Here is a 24,058-nt window from a genome sequence, read left to right as displayed (position 1 = left end):
AAAGTCCGTTTTGACTCCATTCTTTGTTGCTGACAGTAATCTAAACACTCAATCAAGACTATGAAACCAGAACACTTAGCTAATTATGATTGTTTTATAACTATCTGCACTTAGCTTTGAAGTACTTGGCACGTACTGTAACCTCTATATAGCAAGAATATAAGATATGGCAATAGAATAGAATAGAATAGAATAGAATAGAATAGAATAGAATAGAATAGAATAGAATAGAATAGAATAGAATAGAATAGAATAGAATAGAATAGGACCAGGTTGGAAGAGACCGTCAACACCGAGTCCAACCTATCAACCAATCCAACCCACCTAAACAACTAGCCCATGGCACCAAGCACCCTGTCAAGTCTCCTCCTGAACACCTCCACTGATGGTAACTCCACCACCTCCCCGGGCAGCCCATTCCAATGGGCAATCACTCTCTCTGTATAGAACTTCTTCCTAGCATCCAGCCTTACCACAGCCCGGGGCCCCGCCCCTACGGCCCCGCCCCGTCTCCCCGGGGCAGAACCAGACAGGCTCCTCCCGCCCCGCGGCCTGACCCCGCCCCCGCCCCCAGCCCCTGCGCCGACTCCGTCTTGCGACGGCGGCGACGTGGTGCGAGGTAGAGGTGAGCTGCGGCATGTGTCTGCTGCTGTTGGCGCTGCTGGCGGGAGTGGGGGCGCAGTACGAGCGGTACAGCTTCCGCAGCTTCCCGCGGGACGAGCTGATGCCGCTCGAGTCTGCCTACCGCTACGGCCTGGACCAGTACAGCAGCGAGAACTGGCCCGAGAGCGTCAGCTACCTGGAGGTCAGCATGCGGCTCTACCGCCTGCTGCGGGACAGCGAGGCCTTCTGTCACCGGAACTGCAGCGCTGCCGGGCAGCCGCCCGCCCCCGTCGGCGGCGAGCTGGCCGAGCTGCGGCTGCTGGCTGGGGTGCTGCGGCGGGCGCAGTGCCTGCGGCGCTGCAAGCAGGGGCTGCCTGCCTTCCGCCAGGCCCAGCCCGGACGAGACCTGCTCCGGGAGTTCCAGCGACGCGAGCCCTACAAGTACCTGCAGTTCGCCTACTTCAAGGTGCGATCCGACCCCTCCTCCCTCTTGTTTCTTGGCACATCCATCCCTCATCCCTTCCCGGCCCGCCCATCCCTTCTGTCTTACTGAGCCATCCTCCCTATTCCCCTTCCCTTCTCGGCGCTTCCTGTCCCATCACCCTTGGCCTCTCGTCTCCCCTCCCTCTCGTCTCCCCTCCCTCTCGTCTCCCCTCCCTCTCGTCTCCCCTCCCTCTCGTCTCCCCTCCCTCTCGTCTCCCCTCCCTCTCGTCTCCCCTCCCTCTCGTCTCCCCTCCCTCTCTTCTCTCTTGGCCTGCCCATCTTTCATCCCTTTTCAACCTGTCCTCTCTCTTTCTACCATTCCGTCGCTGAGCCTTGCCCTGCCTCTGCTCCTTGCCACCCTCGTCTCCCCTTACCCAGTGCTGGGTCATCCTCCAGCCAAGCCAAGCGTACCTGTCAGTGTCCTGGTGGAGGGGGTCAGTGTGGTGTGTCCCTGCACAGCTTCAGGGAATGCAGGGACCCATTGCTGAAAAGCCTCCTGTTGTGCTGACTTCTGGCTTGGCTCTTAGCAGGGTGATCTGGGATGTAGCCTCATTTCCCATTATCTCCTCCACGCTATTGCAGCCACCAGTTGGTGTCTGCCCCACCTCCTTTCTCTGGGCAGTGTGCCTTTTCTGCCCTGCTGCTTGCCCACGTAGGGCAGTCCTACTTGCTCTTCAGCACTTTTTACATACCTCATCAGGCACATCCCATGGATTAGCCCCTGCAGTTCCTCCCAGACCCCCATCACTGAACCTTGCCTCCTTCTCCTATAGTTGTGTCATTCCGACCCCTGCCTAGCTCATCTTTCCATCCACTTTACTTTCTTCTAAAAGTCTTTGAAACCTTTTTCAGATCCATCTTGTTACTGCTCTGCTATTGCAAGTGCTGTTTGCTGCATCCTCTCCCTCAGTGTGTCCATCTTTCTTGTTTGCTCTCTTCTGGTCCAGTTCCTTCCAAGTGCAGCAGCTTCCAGTCTGTGGCCTGTGACTCACAGGTAGCTCTGATGCTTGCAAAGCTCTAGTTTTCTTACAGTGGCAGGAGTGAATAAGGTGAAAATTAGCAGTTCAAGTGCAACATTAATGCTGACCCAGTAATGCTATTTACTTCTTACTCTTGAGCTAGCCAACACTGGGAACACTTACCTCTTCTAACAAATTTCATCCTGGGTTTCTAACTTACTTTCATTCTTCTGTCCAGGATCTAATTGATGGTTTTCTCCTTCTCATCTTCATCTTCTGTTCTCTTAAATCAAGCTTTGTCCCTCATGCCATCCCTTCAGGTACAGCAGTTGCTTACATTTCATGTAAATAGGACATCTGTGAGGGGAGGAAACAAGCTGAACTCATTGCTTCGATTGTTTCCTCTTCTAGGGATTCACTCCCAACATATTCCAGTGTACATTATATAGCATTGCGTGCTTGTACATGTTTTAGAGCTTGCTGTGTGAAAGCAAGCATCTGCTTAACCAGTGCTGTGTCTTTTGTGTAGGGGTGCTGTCTTCTATGAAAATACTCAATGGTTTCCACAAATTACACAAACAGATTAAGGGAAATGTGTTCTCATAACAGAGGAATGGTATCCACATGCACACAATAACGCCAGCAAAATTCTGTGCATGTAAAGCCATTCCAAAGACTACAAAAGGACTTAACGTTGTACATTAAAGCCTCTGCAAACATAGAACAGAACTGACAACTTCAGTGTCAGTTGTTTATGTTTTCTTTCTTACCTATACTCCAGCTCTGAGCTATTACCATTCACTTGAGGAGTTTTTAATAGACCTCCTAGAGCTATAAAGTGCTGCAAAAAAAGGGCCTTTTTCCTGTCTGCTGGATTTCTAGAGAAACAAATGTCACTTCCACCCTCATCCCTCCCAATACCCACTTTCCCCTCTGCCCTCAACAACATTTAGAATGTAGGAAGAAGAAGGAGGAAAACACTTTATGTAGTTTTTTAGCATGACTATGACAGTGAAATGCTGCCACGTCACAGCTGCTGGGAGTAGATGTTTCTCTTCTGTGCTTCCTCCTTGGGAGTGAGTTTTCTGCTAGCAACTGAGTTCACTCAGGAATGCGTTTCCACAAAACCTTTTCTGTTTGGTTGGGTTTTTTTGTTAAAAGTGGTGAAAATTGAAACCAAGAATGAATTCTAGACTAAGCAAAAAATGAGAGACTTGTCAGCCTACCAAAGAAAGGGTGAAAGAAAAGAGCTGCATAAGCAGCCAGGCATTTGACGAAAGTGCAGCTGAGATTTCCTTTTGCGTTTAGCACTGTGGGGGCTGGCTGGAAGTGCATAGTTTTGGGACAGCCAGGAAAGGCTGCTGGCAGAGTTCCAGTGTTGGGACACTTAATAGTGGCAGAGCAGCAAGAACTCATGTTAAGATGGAAGTATTTCTTTGGTTTAGCTCTCAAGTTTGTTTTTGAAGTGAGAGGGCACTGCTTATGGATGCAAACAGCACATGCATACGTGCTTGTGATTCATGCTCAGAGCTCTGTCTCTACTTTTCCATAAGCCATTTCAGACGTGAGGTGGAGTGCTACACCGCTCCATGGAACAGGGGTGCTTCAGCCTGGAGAAGAGAGGACTGGGGGGGGACCTTAGAGCTGCCTTCCAGAAGAGAGCCTACAGGAAGGCTGCAGAGGGACTTTTCATGAGGGTGTCTAGAGACTAGAGAGGATGGTTTTAAGCTGGGGAAGAGCAGGGTTAGACTGGATCTTGGAAAGAACAGAATAGAATAGACCAGGTTGGAAGAGACCTTCAAGATCATCGCATCCAACCCATTAACCAATCCAACCCACCTAAACAACTAAACTGTGGCACCAAGCACCCCATCAAGTCTCCTCCTGAGCACCTCCAATGATGGTGACTCCACCACCTCCCCAGGCAGGCCATTCCAATGGGCAATCACTCTCTCTGTATAGAACTTCTTCCTAACATCCAACCTAAACCTCCCCTGGCACAGCCTGAGACTGTGTCCCCTTGTTCTGGTGCTGGCTTCCTGGGAGAAGAGACCAACCTGTGCCTGTCTACAATCTCCATTCAGGTAGTTGTAGAGAGCAATAAGGTCACCCCTGAGTCTCCTATTCTCCAGGCTAAGCAACCCCAGCTCCCTCAGCCTCTCCTCACAGGGCTGTGTTCCAAACCCCTCACCAACTTTGCTGCCCTTCTCTGGACGTGCTCCAGCAAGTCAACCTCCTTCCTAAACTGAGGAGCCCAGAACTGGACACAGTACTCGAGGTGTGGCCTAACCAGTGCAGTGTACAGGGGCAGAATGACCTCCCTGCTCCTGCTGGCCACACTGTTCCTGATGCAGGCCAGGATGCCATTGGCCCTCTTGGCTGCCTGGGCACACTGCAGGCTCATGTTCAGCCTACCATCGACCAGTACCCCCTGGTTCCTCTCTTCCTGGCCGCTCTCCAGCCACTCTGACCCCAGCCTGTAGCTCTGCATGGGGTTGCTGTGGCCAATGTGCAGAACCTGGCACTTGGATGTGTTCAATCTCATGCCGTTGGACTCTGCCCATCTGTCCAGCCTGTCGAGGTCCCTCTGCAGAGCCTCTCTACCCTCCAGCAGATCAACTCCTGCCCCCAGCTTGGTGTCATCAGCAGATTTACTGATGATGGACTCGATGCCCTCGTCCAGATCATCAATAAAGATGTTAAAGAGCATGGGGCCCAGCACTGATCCCTGGGGCACACCACTAGTGACTGGCCCCCAGCTGGCTGTGGCACCATTCACCACCACTCTCTGGGCTCGGCCCTCCAGCCAGTTCCTAACCCATCGCAGTGTGCTCCCATCCAATCCATGGGCTGACAGCTTCGCCAGGAGTTTGCTGTGGGGGATGGTGTCAAAGGCCTTGCTGAAGTCCAGGTAGACCACATCCACAGCCTGCCCCACATCCACCAGGCAGTCACCTGATCATAGGAGGAGATCAGGTTGGTCAGGCAGGACCTGCCCTTCCTAAAACCATGCTGGCTGGGCCTGATCCCTTGGCCATCCTCTTAAGTGCTGTGTGACTGCACTCAGGATGACCTGTTCCATAATCTTTCCTGGCACTGAGGTCAGGCTGACAGGCCTATAATTCCCTGGCACATCCAACAGGCCCTTCTTGTGGATGGTCACCACATTGGCCAGCCTCCAGTCTTCTGGGACCTCTCCACTGAGCCAGGACTGCTGAAAAATGATGGAGAGTGGCTTGGCCAGCTCATCTGTCAGCTCTCTCAGCACCCTAGGATGGATCCCATCTGGTCCCATGGACTTGTGGGGATCGAAGTGGCTGAGGAGATCTCTGACTGCTTCCTCTTCCTGGAACAGAGAAACTATGAAGCTCCCTGGCTCCTTCTGCCAGCTCTGCAGGCCAGCTGTCTGGAAGATGTTCTGTCCTGCTAGTAAAAATTGAGGCAAAGAAGCTGTTAAGTACCTCTGCCTTTTCCTCATCCTTTGTTACAACGTTTCCCTCCGTGTCCACCAAGGAGCGGAGGTTGTCCTTGCCCTTCCTCTTGCTATTCATGTATTTATAGAAGGACTTTTTGTTGTCCTTCACAGCAGAGGCCAGTCTAAGCTCCAAATGTGCTTTTGCCTCCCTAATTTTCTTCCTACAAGACCTAGCAACATCCTTAAACATTCCATGGGTTGCCTCACCTTTCTTCCAAAGATGATACACCCTCTTTTTTCCCCTTAGTTCTATTAGAAGTTCATTGCCCATCCAGGCTCGCTGTCTGCCCTGGCGGCTCCTCTTCCGGCACATTGGCACAGCCTGATCCTGTGCCTTCAAGAGTTCTTCCTTGAAGCAGGTCCAGCTCTCCTGGACCCCTTTATTTTTAAGGGCTGTATCCCAAGGAACCCTCTGAGTTAGTTCCTTGAGTAACCTGAAGTCCAGAGTGGAGGTCTTCTTGCTGCCCCTCTTAGCTTGACTGAGTACTGAAAACTCAATTATCTCGTGGTCACTGGCCCCTAAACACCCTCTGACCACCACATCACCCACCAGCCCTTCCCTATTGGTGAAGAGGAGGTCAAGCATAGCCTTACCCCTGGTAGGCTCACGCAGCACCTGGGATAAGAAGTTGTCCTCCATGCACTCTAAGAACCTCTTAGACTGAACTTCAGTATGAGGGTGGAACAGGCTGCCCAGAGTGGTTATGGATGCCCATTCCCTGATGGTATTTAAGGCCAGGTTGGATGAGGCCTTGGGCACCGAAGTATAGTTGAGAGGCATCCCTGCCCATGGCAAGAGATTGAAGTAGATTATTTCTGAAGTTGCTTCCAACCTAAGCCATTCTATGATTTCACAAATCCTGAAGCCTTAATTTCTTTCTTTTCCTAGGTATGTGTCTATATAGTACTGTACAGTTTATTAAAAAATGTATCTTTATGAAATACAAATTAGAAGTGCATGCACACTGAAGTACATGTGTATTTGGCACATGCAGTTGTAAGTGAGGAATGCACAAGTCTCAAATTATCTCTAGTGAGGTTTGAAGCTAGTTTAAAAATCACACAAAAAATGACACAGTATGTTAGGACACAGTTAACTGAGCAAGCCTCTGCTGTTTGCTCTATCTTGGTATCACCATCAGGAAGACAAATTAGTATTGTCTTCTAGGCAAATAAGTGACATAAGCACCATGTAAAGATGGTAAGTGATGGCTTCTGCCCAGCAGCCATAGATTCATATCACTAATTTCAGTGAGATTAGTCCCACACAGGAGCAACAGCAACAGCTGAAAGTGCCTTACCGGCTTTATGAACAGGGAAAAAAAGGTCATCTTTTTGATTTGCTATCTGCAAAAATAATGGACTTTCAAAATGTATTAAAAAGAATGCTCATGGTGATGCAGTGAAACTGAGAATTATATCAGTTTTACTCTACTGTTGCATCTGCTGTGGTTTCAGTAGAAATCAAATTGGCCATATAGTGGCTGCAGGAAAATTCATTGACAAAAGCAGGGAAACTTTGAACTGCTTTTTTTTCCCCAATTAACCTTTTCCCCCTCCCTTCCTCCTTTCCCCATCTCTGTTTAGGCTAATAATCTTCCAAAAGCTATTGCAGCAGCTCACACATTTCTTCTGAAGCATCCAGATGATGAAATGATGCAAAGAAATATGGCCTACTACAAGAGCATACCTGATGCTGAGGAGCATATTAAAGACTTGGAGACAAAGCCTTATGAGGTATGCTTGTTTTATTCCTGGTGTTCTATTACTCCTCTTACTGTCTGGGATTCCAGGGTCTCCTTTGCCTGTGTGATCTTGGCTCTTAGTTTCTTTCTTGCTGCGGTCTCTGTTCTGCCTTCTTGATGCCTTCAGTAATTCTCACCTCTCATACTTTTCACTTGTTCCATAAATGAGTCACAGTAAATCAGACAGTGGCATACCTGAAAGTTGCTACATGCAGGTCACTAATGGAGCTAAGCAGGTGCACAGAGTTACTCAAATGCATGAGTGCCGTAGTAGCACATCTTAAAATAACTTGTGCATTTGGTGTTAAAACCCCATTGAAATCTCAAAACACACGTTTTAGACTCACTCTGTCCAGCAGGCTTTTCTATTGATCTGGAATGGAGTCTTGGCTCTGTGGGAAATACCTGATGTGATACATTAGTCATCTGTATTTGTTGCCTTCACATTAATTGGATGACAGCTTGTATCCAGAGACATAATTTACTGTGCTTGCATTTGCACACAGCTTTCTACAGAGCAGCTACTGCTGGTTTTCATTCCCAGTATTCTTTCAGAATCTCTTTGTCAGGGCTGTGAGAGCATACAATGGTGACAACTGGAGAACATCCATCTCAGACATGGAACTGGCTCTTCCTGATTTCTTCAAAGCCTATGATGACTGTACAGCAGCCTGTGAAGGCTCCCGAGAGATCAAAGATTTTAAAGACTTCTATCTCTCCATTGCAGGTGAGTGGTTGGAAAACAGTAAGGAAAGATGTCCCAAAACCACTTTTCAGTTTATCCATGGGATTTGCTACCAAAGTCCTGTTTCTCTGTTTGCAATGTGAAATGCACATGGTGCTCCCTGCTGAGTTTGCGCCAAGATCGTTTATTAGATTCACTAAAAACTGCTTGAATTCTCATCCTTTTTAAAAGGTTTTTTTTTCATTTCTTTTTTTGAAACCCCAGTTACATAAATGAGGACTCTCAGAATATCAGAACAGAGAGTTCTGCTGTTGCCATGGATATATGTCAGAACAACATAGATGTGTAAGTAATGACAACTACTCCATCCAGGTAGCGGATCCATTCAGATAGGTCTTTTGACCATCATTTCAATATCAATTTATCTGCCTGTGAGGCTTGGTGTAACTGCCACTGGTCCTGTCCCTTAGCTTTCATAGACCAAGAAAGCTTGTGAACTTAAATGTTTCTGACTGTAAAGTGTTGTCTAGTGAGAAGCACATTCCTGTCTTTCTTCACTTTCAGAACCTCTGAACTGCAGAAACAAGATGCAGGCATCCTGGGAGGTTTATTTTGCAGTCACCTGCCATATTTTTCTGTGACATATTTTCTGTAGTCAGCAGCATGTGGACCTTACTCATGCAATAATTTCATGAAATTGTGAAGGTTCTCAAAATGGGGAAAAAAAAAAGTTCACAGTTAGGAAACAACACACTTTGTATAAAACCTACCACTGCAGACTGCCTGTAGGTGTCAGTGAAACCTCACTTCTTATTTCTCTGCAATTGCAGCTTTGATCCATTTTGAGCCCAGACTGTGCTGAATCATAGAATCACAGAATGGCTCAGGTTGGAAGGAACCTCAGAGCTCATCTACTCCAACCTCCCCACCACGGGCAGGGACACCTCTCAGCTAGACTCAGCTGCTCAAGGCCTCATCCAGACTGGCCATGAATACCCAGGTGTGGTGGTGAGAGAAGGTTCAGTTCTCCCTCCCCAACAAAGAAACCACGGCTGACTCAGTCGGAGAGGCAAAATGAATTAAAGCTGTATTTACAAGCAGGATGAAATGCAGTGAATATATACACAATATAGAGTATTTACAATATGCACAGAAATATGCAGCAAAGAAAGTAATACAGAACAAAACTCCCTCCTCCGGCCAGAGGAGGGTTCCCTCCCTGTACCCCCTCTTTCACCCCTCCGCCCTCCCTTTTTTCCCAAAAAGGGTTAGAGAGAGAGAAAAGGTAATTATTAAGGGGGAAATTCTGTTAGGCTCAAAGTGCATGCAAGAATTAGTTTTTTTCTTACCTGTTATCAAGGTTAGCTCCCGCAGCTGTTGCTCAGAAGCAGACAGGCTGAAAAGACAGAACAGAACTGGCTGAGACTCAAAACTGAACTAAAACTTAAAGTTGCATTTTACCTATCTACCAGTGAAATTCGTTTAGACTTTATCTTTGTTTTCATTACATTCGGCCAGAGTGTTCCAGCTACTGTCCCTTTCTTAAAGGCACAGCCTAAAACAGTCACACCCAGGAAGGAGGCAGCCACAGCCTCCCTGGGCAGCCTATTCTAGAGTCTTACCATCGTACTGAAGGGTTTCTTTCTAAAATCCAGTCTAAACCTACTATCCCTCAGCTTCAAACCATTTCCCCTTATCCTGTCTCTAGACCCTTATGAAAAGTCCCTCTGCAGTCTTTCTCAGGATCCCTTCAGGTACTGGAAGGCAGCTCTAAGGTCCCCCTAGAGTCTTCTCTTCTCCAGCCTGAACACCCCCAGCTCCCTCAGCCTGTCCTCAGAGGTGCTCCTTGCATCATCTTTATGGCCTCCTCTGGACTTGCTTCAGCAGTTCTGTGTCCTTCTTATGATGGCAACACCAGACCAGGACACAGTATTCAAGCAGAATAAGAAGCGGGGTAAAGAGGCTGAATCACATCTCTTGCCCTGCTGGCCACACTCAAGCTCTGCTGTCTGGGCTGCCTGAGTGTACTGCCAGCTTGTGGTGAGCTTCTCATCAATCAGTACAACCAAGGCTCTTTCTTCAGAGCTGCTCTCAGCCCTGCATTTGTGCCTCGGATTGGCTCAACCCAGATGTGGGACCTTACAGAAAGGCTGAGTCCCAGTACTTGATAGGAATTTCAAATGGAATCGTGGATACTCTGTACTTCCAGGCAGCAAGAGGACCCAGGAGAGCTTTATAAAGCCAGATTTTAATGGGAAGCTAATGGAGGGGGTTCTAAGAATTCACTGTACATTATCTGTATCCTATGTTGTTGTTTTCTTCCTTCTAGATCATTATATTGAAGTCCTTGCATGCAAAGTGCAGTGTGAGAGTAATCTGACACCTATTATAGGAGGCTTTGTTGTTGAGAAATTTGTGGCCACCATGTACCATTACTTGCAATTTGCTTATTATAAACGTAAGTAGATATTTAATCTGCTTAAATACCAGTGGGATGATGTGGGACAGGTTTTCATTCATAATCTTTTCCCTCTAGTTATAATGCTGTAGAGTGTAAATAGTGTCCTCCAGACCATTTTAACCTGTTCTGGGACAGGAAGTGTGAGCTGCCTGGCATCTTTTTCTCTCTGTATAATTGTCCTTAACAGATGTGGGAGATAAACATAATATACAGAGCCAAGGACAGAGCAAATTGCTGAGTCCCATACGGGCTGGATTATGTCAAGGGCAGGCCCTTCTGTTCTGTGATGAAGAGGTTATTACATTCATGAATATGAAATATGAAAATATTGGTTTTATTAATTATCAAAATTATTAATAACCGATGAATCACTAACTTACATACATGTTCTAGTGCACATTCATGAAATACATTCTAAAGATGACGGAGGTTGGAGTCAATACAGCTGACCAATATGATCGAGTGTTGTTCCTTTATTGTTCCAGTACTGCAGGCCTATGGTGCGAGTATAGCACAGTGAAGTAAAGCAAAGAAGAAGAAGGGAAAGGAAAGGCAGAAGTGCATAGCAGGGGAACTTCTACAACTTATATAAACTCGGAAAGCCTCGTTGGCATGGCTTCATTGGTTCCCTATGAGTGACCACACATCACACTATTATAGATTATTATCCAACTACTAATGACTACTAATGACACGCGAGGTTTGTTGATGCAGGTGCATGTCCTGTTGTCCCAAGATAACTTTCTGTGTTTATAGCTACCAGTGCCTTGTTTTAGTTACATGCTGCAGGCACAGCACTGTTTTGCTACACTGGTAGCTGGCTCTGCACTTATGCTGAGCACGGCCTACCACCATGTCAGGCTCTAGGCCTGCACTGCCAGGTTGCTCATCGCTGGCATTGCCACACATTCCATAACTGGCTTAGTGTTAGAATTAGAACTCAATTGAACTATCTACAGAATTGTATTTATATAACAAAGGGTGCGGTTCTACCGCTTGGCCACTAGAGGGCGACTCGATGGGACACGGGCGGCTTCTGGCTATATACAGCGCTATTCCAATGTTTCTGTGCATCAGAGATTACACTGCTAGGCACGGATACTTTGAACTGAGCGCTAGTGGATGGAAAGCACATGGGAGATACTCCGTAGCTGTTGTTTTTAGCGAGGTGGAGGTCTGGCAGACTACTGTTGCTGGACTAGTGCCTCGTGGATTTGGACCGTGGTGTTGGGTTGCTGTCCTCCTCTCTCCGCAGCAGTGGAGAGGGAATAATGGAACCTGGGCTTAGCCCGTAAGCACGGTTCCCTTGAGGACTTGGCTGATTCCCTCCAGACAATAGGGATTGATCCTGGTTGGGGTCGGCCCTCAGAGTCAGCTCGCTGGGCGGGTCGACGGTTGCCAGTAGGCAGGCTGGGAGGTTTCCAAAGGGTCATGGCAGCAGGCTGGGCTGCAGGGTCGGCCCGGCTATGACGATTCTCGGGGCGGATGTAAACAGCCTCGGGGAGAGAATGCGGCTGCGTCGAGCGGTGGCTTCTCAATTACTTGGCTTAAAGGAACAGCGGGACCCTCAGAGCGGTCCTGGGTTTGGAGGGGGCAACTTGTTTACCAACTGGGGTGATACTTACAGAGTCCTCAAGGCTGGGTTTTACCAATGGGCACTCTCGTAAACAACTGGCTTCAGCCTATAGAAAGCGTGGAGCTAGAATTATGGCCATACTTGGTATTTGCACAAACACTGCGTGTGCTGGGTGCGTGCTGGCCTGGCTAATGCCTTGGCTTTTGTCTTCCTCCTGAAGGAGGGGGAACTTGTCCACATGCTGGGACAAGATTCAATATCTGGGCATAATGTGCCTTCACCACAGGAGATAAAACATAATATACAGAGCCAAGGACAGAGCAAATGGCTGAGTCCCATAAGGGCTGGATTATCTCAAGGGCAGGCCCTTCTGGTTTATTCATTGTTGTGACTTTCTAGAGTTTCATGTATGTGTTCATACGAACGACAAATGTTCATCATATGCATTTTAGGTGTTTGAATGGTGCACCAATTCATCTGCCTTTTTGAGGTTACTCATCATATGGCATAGCAGGGTAAGCAGTATCAGCCACTTCCTAAATATTGGCACACATGCAGTGACACAGAGGCATTTTGTACACCTGTGCAAAAAATATGGTGGTTTGTGCCAAAAAGCCTTTATGGTCAACCTGTCAGGCCCTCAGGTTGGTAAGCAGCTGAATGCATAGCTCTAACACATTTATTCTTCAGTTTCTAACTCAGAAGAAAGATTGTGACTTCAAGGCAGTACATCTAATATAACACCACTTAATTCTTCTTAATAAATACTCAGTATTCAATTTACTATTCAGAATTTCTTCCATAGACGAACCTACGAAGTATTTCATACCATTTCTTTTTTCCTAATGGGTTATTATAATACTGTTAGAATGGGCCCACAGGGCTAAATGGGCTTTGAGGGATGGACCACTTAACAGAAATGGTAGTGTTCTGGTGCTCTGTGGTTACATACTTCATAGGTAAATCAGTTACTAATTTTTGTGGTTGCTTTAAGAATTGTGAGTAGCACAGATAGCCCTTACAGCTGTTCCTGTAGGCTCCTATGTCAATGGGAAGAAACATCCAGCCATGCGGCATCAAGCCATTAATGTCTTTAGCTTATGTTGTTTGACTGTGTTTTGCACACTGACTCTTCCCGCTTTGTCAATGCTAATACAAAACAAGTGAGGATTTTTATGTATTTCTAATTTATTTTTTTCTTAAATAAATGCCCCAGTGAGCACTAACAAAGTGTGGGCTGATACTTCATTGACACTGGGATACCTGGGAGGAACATTAGGGTAGGATTTGCATAGAAACCCATCAGAGACATGAGGTCAGGATTTGCATAGAAAACCATCAGAGAAAAGTCCCCATTTTTGAATCATGGCCTTACCTGTTTCAGAACAAAAACCCCAACATATTCTGTCTGGAAAGCAAATTTTTTTTCCCTCTCTCTGCAGCTGATGGGGCAGTAGAAAATGGGTTGTGTTTGCAACTGCGTTGTTCAGAGCTTGGATACTGGTAGGAGTTTGTTCATTTACCTTATGTGGGCTTTTTGTGTGTTTGTGTTTATTTGTTAGTAAATGACATGAAGAATGCAGCTTCTTGTGCTGCTAGTTACCTTCTGTTTGACCAGAAAGACGAAATAATGAAACAGAACATGGTCTACTATCAGTACCACAAGGACAAATGGGGACTTACAGAAGAGGATTTTCAGCCCAGATCGGTAGGTGGATCAATTGAAATGCCTTCTAGACACATTCAGGTATTAAGATGAAACTCTGTGGGCCAGAGGTCAGTAAAATGCAGATTATCTGTTGGCTTTGGAGTTAAGCACGGCCTTTTATTAAAAGCATATAGAAAGTTGTCCTCAGAGTTGTAATGTAGACAGTGAATGTCACTGTATTATCCTTTCTTGCTGAAACAGATGACAAAAGGTATAATGTGATATGATGACGAGCAAGTTCATGCTGGTGCTTGTCTGCCATTTAAGCAGATATTTATATCTTCATCTGCCTTGATAAATAAAGCAGCTGGCCCCTAAAGTCTCCTGATGAAAAAATCACTCCAGTGACAGACTGTAGTCATTTACTTATTGCTTGCCAACATGTAATTGACCATCTACTTGTTATTTCAGGTTCTGCAGGCACTGGAATGTGTCAGAATATGGTAACCCCAGCTAAACTCACTTTCCATTTGCTCCATTTAGAGTGTAGGTGGGTAGATGAGGATGGAATAAGGCTCAGGACCATATTGTATCTCATCTTGGTTAGCATACTTGCTGCAAAGAACCTGCAGAGAACATCATTCCATCCAGCAGCGATTGCCATTTGGCTTTGAAAAAGTACTTTTAAAATGGCTTTTATGCTGTTCTTAAACTCCCTTGGACATGAAAATTTGGCATACAAAAGCATCTTTGCTGTGTCTCTGTATGCTGCAGCCTGGACTCTGACAATCAATGCGATTTTCTGTCATTTCTTGTTATCAGAATTTATGTTCTGCAACTGAATCAACTGCTTTGTGACACCTGAGTGACTCCTTAGGCATCAGTGGCACGTGCTGTACGAGTAGTTAGTCTTCAGACATATACTTTCCACGAAGAGCAAGGTCCTGCTTCTGGGTCATGCCAGTCCCAGGCACAAACACAGACTGGGTGCAGAGTGGGTTGAAAGTAGCTCTGAAGAGCCTTGGGTGTTAGTGATCGATGAGCTCACCATGAGCTGGCAGTGTGCTTGTGCAGCCCAGAATGCAAATTGTGTGCTGGGCTGCATCAAGAAGATTGTGGCAAGCAGGGCAAGAGAGGTGATTCTGCCCTTTGACTCTGCTCTTACGAAACCCCCACCTCGTGGTGAGACTCTGGAATATGCTGCCCAGGGAGACTGTGGATGCTTTCTCCTTGGGGATGTTCAAGGCCAGGTTGGATGAGGCCTCAATCAGCAAAATCTAGCGGAGAGGCATCCCTGCCTATGGCAGGGAGGTTGGACTAGATTATAACACAGTATCTCACAGTATCACTAAGGTTGGAAGAGACCTCAAAGATCGAGTCCAACCTGTCACCACAGACCTCATGACTAGAAGATGTTATCTCTAACATCTCTTCCAACCTAAGATATTCTATGATAAATTAGATTTAGTACCCTCTCTTTGTCTTAAGGCATGATTTACCTGTGGAAGAGTCATTTAAGTTAATCTAGATCGAGCAACAGCAGTTGACCTATTCCTGTTGCTCCTCAGACATCTCAGTCACTGAGATCTGTACTGACCCAATGGCCCTTGACCTGAAATAACAGTTGAGGGAACTGGGATTGTTTAGCCTGGAGGAAAGAAGGCTCAGGGTAGAGTTTATCACTCTCTACAATTATCTGAAAGGAGGTTGTAGAGAGGTGGGGGAGTTCGTCTCTCCTGCCAGATAACAAGCAGTAGAACAAGAGGAAACAGCCTCAAGTTGTTCAAGGGGAGGTTTAAGTTGGACAGCAGAAAAAACTTACTTACCAAAAGGGTTGCCAAGCACTGGAACAGGCTGCTGAGGAAGTGGTGGAGTTGTCATTCCTGGGAGGCATATAAAAGCTGTGTAGCTGTGGTGATGAGGGACATGGGTCAATGGTAGACCTGGCAGTGCTGGGTTAACAGTGGAACTCAATGATCTTAAAGGTCCTTTCCAACCTAAACAATCCTATGATTCTCAATTCTGTGCTAAACTGAATACATCTGTGCAGTGCTTAGGTGACTGGCACGACCTGTAGCAGCACTGCAGAACAGTTCATGTATCCATCTTATACCTTGCACTGAGTTGAGAATTACACTTTTCCTTTCTTAGGCTAGCCAGCTCAAGTCAAAAATACCACTCCATTTGAGTTAAGTGCTTTTCATTTGTGAACAGCTGTTGAATTTTATGCAACAAGTCCAAGTGAGACAGAAGGCAGCAAAAATGCATTTGGTTCATTCAGGCAGCAGCAAGTTTCAGCTCACAGGGGAAATGGACTGCTCTTCTGTTGCTGCTTTTGGGAACAACTGTGCACTATAGCCATATTGGAGACAATGTTTGACAGTTGTGGGAGTGAGGGTTAGCAACAGTATAAAACTGCAAACCACAGGCAGATTTGGCAGGGGGTCAGAACACGAGCCCTCCCTACAAATTAGCTCTGAATGTTTGTTTGATAATTTTCCAGGAGCTGGGGACTACAGGTAATTTAATTTTAAAATATAGAATACTAAATGCACACAAATGTGTTTTCTTGTACTTGGGTCCCATGTAGCTATGAACCAAAGATTCTCGCTGCCCTAACCACTTGCCGTGAAAGCCATAATGCTTCTGGTTTACATTCACAAAGTTGTAAGGGGGTGGCAGCAGCATTTGGCTCTGGCACTAAGCTTTATATACTCTTGTGAAAGAGGAAGCCTCCGGTTTCACTCACCAAAGGAATTAAACAGGATAATCACAGCAGGTTAGTGTTGGTATTCACAAACAGGCAGGAACTAAGGAGGGACAGGTGGGTGACCCTGCCGAGTTTCCCTGGCCCAACCTCAGGCTGGGGTGGTGAAGTCACTTTCAGTCAAAGAGCTGCCTGCTGCCACAGCCTGTGCAGGGAGACAGCCCTTCTCCCATCCAGCCCCACTGGAATGCAGGCACAGGCTCAGCTCTGGCAGGCTCCTTCCCTGGGCTCAGACTCGCCAGTGCTTTGAAATATGAGCAGGAGGCAAGTGCTTTGTTCTTCTCACCACGGGTGGAGTCTGTGCTGAGAAAGATCCACAGAAGACATTGGATATGCTGCTTGCTGTTCTGCTGTTTCCTTTCTCAAACATTATAACCCACCCTGGGATCTACCTTCTACTAAGTCTGGATCTGACTTCACTGCAGTGATTTCAGGTGACGTGATGACATTCCCCTGCTACCCTAAAGTAACACAGAAATTGTGGGGTTTTTTTATAGGAGGCAGTTCGATACCACAACATAACCACACTCCAGTTGGAAATGTATGAATTTGCAAAGGAGCATCTGATGGATGATGATGAGGTGAGTTTTTGAGGAAGAAAATCATCATTAAAAAAAGTATCAGTCACGTGAAAGTGAAGATGATACATAGATGGAATTCCATCATTTAGCTAATATGGGAAAATGTTGTAAGCAAATCTTTGTGTAATTTATGATAAACTTTTCTTCTGTAAATGGAATAGAAGAAACAAACACAAAGTACATCACATACCATTTAAAAGAATATGGTCAGGATTAACACAAGGGTAATAAATATAATGAAGTGAGGCCACAAAACCAGAAAGCTGTAACACCAGGGGGCAGAGAAGTAGTGTGTATATATTTATATACATATATATATAGAGAGACACATTTACACATATATAGGGATATATTTATATATAATATATGTATAAATACTTAACCTATATAGATACATATATTTAGACATAATTTTTTTTGCTGGTTCGGTGGTTGATTTTTTTTTCCCCCTCAATTAGATTCAAAGGTCCTTATATTTTTTTTCAGAAGTAACCACCTAAATCACAGTTTTTGTCAAAAGGAAGTCTTTTTAAGTGAAGGCTAGATCAAGGAACTTTTTCTTGCTCAGAGGCTGAATAAATCTTTCAGGCTGAGCTGCTCATTGAGAGATGCCTTACTGCTATCCTGAAATAATGTGTCCTCCCCCCAAAAATATCACCATCCTGGGCACATGCAGGTTCTATCAGTCCCACAGAGCACATGTCCTCCAGAGTCATCTACATTAGATCTTTACTTTTTCTCGTGGAAGATTATTTGGCCCTGAGCAGTGGTTTTTTCATAGCCTAATTCTTTGTCTCTAATCACATTAGTTGCTCAAATTAGGTACTGGGCTAATTACTGGAGAATTATTCATTAGTTACTGGGTGGCCCTGACCTCTCCTCACAGAGGCCACCTCTGCAACCTTTCCAGCTCCCACAGCCTTGCCACCTTGCCACCTGCACCCAACATGTAGGACAATCAAATCTATTCCTCCCACTGTTGAACAGGATCTTTGAATTTTTACTGTGAAGGACAGACAGGAGGTATTTTGTGGGATAAATATTTTCCTTCTAGGTCATAGATTGTAAGGAAACAGAGATCCAGTGAATTCTTCTTGGTCTATGTATTGTCCCTGAAGGCTCAGTTAGCTGGTGTGTTGGGATAAAGGTTGCTTCTTAGTCATTCACTGACCATCACACATGAAAACATGTCCATAACAATATCTTTCTGTAGGCCTTAAACCTTTCTAGAACACTGTGATTTTACTGTTCTCTGTTACTTACCTGAAGACCAGGCTATCCCCCTGTGTGTCTATAGGATCCCTGTAGAAAAGGTCATCAGCAGATGCATGGAAAGTATGAGTTACTCCAAGAAAACTTTTCCAGTCGTCAATGAAAAAGGACAGAGCAGATTGTGGGTGGAGGCAAAGACCCATGAGTGATGAGCATTTGCTGTGCAGAAAGCACTGTTTAGTCTTTGCAGCCAAGAGCAGAATATCTGTGTCAGTGAGAAGTACAACTGCTACCACTTCCTACTATTTTTAAATGCTGCTGTTGAAAGAAAAGTTGGTGCTGGACCATGGGTCTCAAGTGGGCTATAACTGAGCCCCATATTGATAGCTTTTCATCTTTGCTGTCTATTTTAATAGATGCCTAGGGGTCTCCAAAACACAGATGTTTCTTCTAAAGAGTTGTGTGTGTGAATGCAGCATTTAGTATTGCATAAAGAAGGATCAGCAGCAGTCCCTGGCCCACTGTGTATCTTGGTCTTGGATGCTCAGCTTCTGGTAATAAGGCAGGAGTTCTGCATTTTTCTCCTTTTTAGGCCTTCACTTACAAATAGTGCACCAATCTCACTAGCTCACTGTCTTGTTCTAAAGTAATTGTCTTGTTCTAAAGTAATTGTTTATTATAATCCACCTACTCATCCTCCATAAAACCTTCTTGAATTACTCACCATGGTACAAAACATGTTCTTTCTGTTTGTTCCTCTGCTCAGTTGTTAATCTAAACCAAGGGTGCTCAGTTTGCATATCTGACAGAGGCTCCAGTCGATCAGCTTCTCTGATTCTCCTTACTGCTCCCACTAGTCTGGGAGCATTGCTCTGCTGCTGTTCAGTATTGTGCCTCTCATGTTCAGGCTATACCTGTCCCATCTTTTCCCTACATTCTTGCTCTGTCATTCCCACTTTTTCCACTGATTGTACCTGGACTGGGGAAAGGAAGAGGTCAGTAGAACAGGGAGGCAGGTTATGGGGCCTCTATTACAAGAATGATCTGAAGGTGCTGGAAGGTGTCCAGAGAAGGGCCATGAGGATTAGCAGAGGGCTGGAGCTCCTCTACTCTGAAGACAGGCTGAGAGAGTTGGAGTTGTTCAGTCTGGAGAGGAGAAGGCTCCAAGGAGAGCTTCTTGTGGCCTTCCAGTATCTGAAGGAGGCTACAAGGAAGCTGGGGAGGGACTTTTTAGTGTGTCAGGTAATGATAGGACTAGAAGGAATGGAACAAAAATAGAAATGGGTAGATTCAGATTGGATGTTAGGAAGAACTTCTTCCCCATGAGGGTGGTGAGACCCTGGCACAGGTTGCCCAGGGAGGTGGTAGAAGCCTCATCCCTGGAGGTTTTTAAGGCCAGGCTGGATGTGGCTGTGAGCAGCCTGATCTAGTGTGAGGTGTCTCTGCCCATGGCAGGGGGGTTGGAACTGGATGATCCTTGAGGTCCCTTCCAACCCTGACAATTCTGTGATTCTGTGGGGTGCCAGCAGGGCTTTTGTACCTGCAGTGTGTACTTGGCCTTCAGTGCAAACCAGGAGACAATGACTGTGATTTAAGGGCCAGCTTGTCAATGAGGATATGTTTCACTGTAGTTTTGCTATCAGGCATGGACTGGTGTGGTGGGAAACCCTTCTCTTCCCTGAGCTTAGTCTGACCTCACATACTAATTTACTAGCTACCATCCAGGCAGCTGCATCATGCTTTGGGCTATATATTGCTCAACTCTTGAAATACATCAGCGCTAAGCAGCATGTTTATGTAACCTGCATTAGAACTGGCTGGCTGTTGTCTCCTCTAGTAGCTGGCAGCAGAAAAAATTAGGGGGTTGCAGTTGACTTTGCATATAAAATTTGATGTCCTTGATATTAATGTAGGTAGTAGCCGAAGATTATTACCGGGTAACAGGAGGAACCATGTCACTGCATGCTTAAATCCTGTCAGAGAATCATTTTAGACTCCAGCAAGCCAGCATGAAGTTCTTAGATAGGGGCAGGCAGAAGGCTTTTCCCCTGGAATGAACACCTGTGAACTATTTGCTGACCTCAGTCATGCAAAATGCTTGATGTGGTATCAAGTGCATGTTAATGTGGTGAGGACAGTGATCAGTCTGGTTCACAGCTGCTGGTGTGATCAGCTCTTCTGATGCAGCATTACCACCTTTTCATTAGGCTGCCAACCATACCATGGACCAGTTGCAAGTGTTTTACATTCTGCCCCAGAATGCCCAGGCAAAAATTTACCTATGGGTCTTGTTTGTTATTAGCTGTAATCTGGAGGTTTTACCTCTTCAAAACCAGCCAGCACCCGGGCAACTATTCAGTTGTGTTACAGCATATTTTCTGTATGTGCATTGTTTTGACAACTATTTGTGTATTTTTTGCCATGCTTCAACCTCTCTTGGTCCTTAGTACTCTCCATTAGACCACAGCAGCCTCCATCATACCTTCCTTTAAGATCAGTTTCAGGAGTTGGATATTTCAACTTTCAATCATTTTTTTATTTCAAATGCTGTTGCTTTTCAATAGCCTTTTCCACTTAAAACCTGGGCTTTTTACATCTTTCTTGATTTGAAAATAGCCCAGAGGAAAAAACACAACCTTGAATTCTGATCTTCTGAAATATCCTGTCTTACTGAGGAGCATGACTATTATTGCAAATTGAATTCAGTGCCCATATGGTTAAGTTACAAAAGGCACAATATTGAAAACCCCACATCTTCCTTATCCTTAACTCTGGGCCATCCACTCAGATGTTAATACCTTTCACGCTGCTTCTCACACTCCTACCTTTTGAGGGTTGTCTTTGCAGGTAGACCAAGGGGATAAATCTCTTTTAGTATCTGTATTTCTTTCATTAAATATGATCCTGATGTGTAAAAGAATTGATCTGAATGCAGCTCCTGTAGTGGGCACCCATATTCCCAGTCTGTGACTGTTCAGAATTAATGTGACCTGTCTGTAGTCCTGCAAGAGGCACCCAAATGCTTGCACCCACAGTTTCAGGAGCTTGACCTGAAGTCCTCTGTGCCTCTGTTACTGCATTTTTTAACTGCTTGCATAGTGTCCGTTGGACCTCATGGCTGTTTTCTTCATGTACAGTTGTGAAGTGGTATTGAGTTCCTCCCATGACTGGGCTCCTCAGGCAATCAAAATACTTGTAACAAAGGAAATCGTGCAGAAATGTTGAATTCCTGTTTTCCAAGTGCCAGATTTCCTACAACCGGGAAGACAAGTAGGGAATATGACTTCTTTTTTTTCTCGTGTTCTTTATTGAATTGGATACTTACATGTTTTGAACAAATTCAAAGCAAAATAAACTCCTACCCTTCAAGACTTACTAAAACCACTTCACAGCTGCAAAAGCTCAGCAGTCTTTTGAGATGGAGCTGTGAAGCAGGGAACCAGACCAGCTGTTACTCCAGCCAGCTCTCTTCCTGAATATTGTTTTGTTTGCTTGATTCTCATTATGTCTCTCCTTGCTAACCACACTTGTGAAAAAATGTTAATATTTTTAATCACCTTATCTATAATACACTTGCTGTAATCAAAATAAACAACAATTCCCTATTTCCTCTTATTGTTTCCACTGACAGAGCCTTTAATGCCCTTCCCTCACTGGAAAACTGTAAAGTTTTGAGTATCAGACTGCATGTTTGAGAAGGTATCATCCCCCTAGGGAATACATTTATAGACAAATAACGTGCTTAAAATTTAAAATGCTGTTTGCAGTCTTCATGGAGCAGATCCAGGAGCCTAGTACAGTTCACAAAGACTTGGAATGGGTGGTGAAAGGAAGAGGGTGAATTAACATCCAAGCAAGGGCTGTTTGCTTGCAACGTAGCTGTTATTAACTCTCATTATTCTAAGCATGAGGCAGTGTGAGCTGATCAGAATTTCCAGCAGAATATTTTTTTCTGTCAGAAAGTGATTATTTGTTGGGGGAAAAAAACCAAATGACATCTTAAGACCTTTTGAGGGCATAGGCTTATGTCAAGAAAGGAAGGATGGGGAAATTTTAAATGGTTTAAGAGAACATGGTAGTTACTAGATTGGAAATGTAACATGGACTTGCAGGCTTGACTACAGGAAGGCATTTGACTACAATGTATGACATACACTGTCTTAGGAGAGATTTAAATAAAGAGAGGTGGATTGTTATGTTGTGTTGGTACCCGGTATTAGCAGAGCATGGCTTGTAAACACAGAATTCTCTGGTCTGAATCTGAACCAGATGTATTTGTTTCCAGCATGGAAAACATTCTGGTGTCTGTGTTTTCACGTTTTTGCTGCATTGAAGCATGGCATGTGAAGATTGTGTGGTTGAAAATGGAGCTGTATGTTGAAGGACATAACAGAAAACATAAACAGTGAGAGAAAACAGATGCAAAATCAAAGTTACAGTTCTACAAAACACTTCTGCTTTGAATTTTGAAGCTTTTCAATTCTTTAGATTTGTATGGTACCTTAACAATTCCCTAATTTAACAGGTGCTTTAAAAATGTATGCCTCTGCTTTCTAAGTTTGAAGATTTTATTGTCTGTTTAAATACCTGAAAAAGTATAGGAAGATTTGATGTGAAGTGTGATATTTCCTTTATAAGCTCTGATGTCACTGCAAGTTCTTGTGCTGCTCCTGCGAAGGCCATTTGCCAGGTTGGAAAAGTGTTCAGACACCTAATACTACAGTTTGTGTTCTGATTAAAACAGCTTAAATTTCCCACTGATTTTGTAGTGCAGATTAACTTGTTTCTGTTAAATTTAATCCTTTCTAGGGTGAAGTTGTGGAATTCCTTGATGACCTATTGGAAGTGGAGGAAAAGAAGGAATCCTCATGAGTGAAATCAACGCAAAGTGTTTTACAAAAGTGAAGATTGCTCATAGCTCCTTACTATTGTTTTTGGGTCACCTGTAGTTCCACTTAGATATACCTCAAAGCTGCTCCTTTAAGCTCCGCCTTATGTCTCAAAATCCAGCCCTGAAAGATGACTTCCATGCTGCACTGACTCTCCTGTGAGCATGGTTTTCACTGTGTGTTTACAGAATTGGTGCATTGCTTGCTTGCCTTTACACAAACACAACGAAACAGACTGTTTGGGCTAACACCACAGCTCCTGATTTCAGTGCTGTTCTACTGAGTTACAACAGTACTGCTAGATTCCAAAGAGCTTTTGTCAGATTATGAACCACAAAAGATACAACAGTGCCTTAAAACTTTCTGAGCTATATGTTTTATTATTTATATGTGTCTTTTTCTGTGATGATGAATAAAGTGATACTGAATCCCAGTGCAGCTGAAAGATGTCAAGATACATTTACATGGCTGAAATAAGATGGAAGGTTGGAAGGAACTTTTGGAGATCCAGGAATTAAGATGATTATCAAAGCACAATGTGAAAGTTGGGTGAGGAATTTTGTGAGCAGTGCGGATGTGTCTTAAAAGGTAAATTAAATTCCACGATGTGAAAATGAAGTCACTTAGGACTGAATAAAAAAATATTTCCTTCTTCTTACCAATTCATAACTCTTTTTGCTGAAACAACTTGTGTTGCCTGTGTGTTTAGTATTCTGTTCTATAGGAAACTGTTTGCATGGGTTTTTTTCAGGCTAGTGAGACTATCTCCATATTTTTCATCCGAAAGTAAGTACTGGTGGAGACTGAGACAATTTTAAGTGGAATCCTGAAAACTATTTGCATGTGGATTCCTGATATTTTTGTTAACTAGATGGCAGAATCCCATACAGAAGTACTTTGAAGGCCCCTCGAATATTGTGTTAGAGAGATAAGAATTAGTGCACAGCTCCAATGAAGAGCTGATCAATCCAGTT

General features: G+C 44.8%; 1 protein-coding gene across 1 annotated transcript; it reads left to right on the top strand.

Moving 5' to 3' along the window:
* The first annotated feature begins 633 nt into the window (after positions 1-633).
* Positions 634-23,618, top strand: CRTAP (cartilage associated protein). The gene is made up of 7 exons (XM_009907960.2): positions 634-1,069; positions 7,108-7,257; positions 7,821-7,992; positions 10,280-10,408; positions 13,550-13,695; positions 16,900-16,983; positions 23,005-23,618. The coding sequence occupies exons 1-7, from the start codon at positions 638-640 to the stop codon at positions 23,065-23,067; spliced, it is 1,176 nt and encodes a 391-aa protein (XP_009906262.2). The 5' UTR covers positions 634-637; the 3' UTR covers positions 23,068-23,618.
* The last annotated feature ends 440 nt before the right edge of the window (positions 23,619-24,058 follow it).

This window comes from Dryobates pubescens, chromosome 38, assembly GCF_014839835.1.
Source record: "Dryobates pubescens isolate bDryPub1 chromosome 38, bDryPub1.pri, whole genome shotgun sequence".
Taxonomy (NCBI): domain Eukaryota; kingdom Metazoa; phylum Chordata; class Aves; order Piciformes; family Picidae; genus Dryobates; species Dryobates pubescens.
This window is presented reverse-complemented; position numbering and strand designations above follow the sequence as displayed.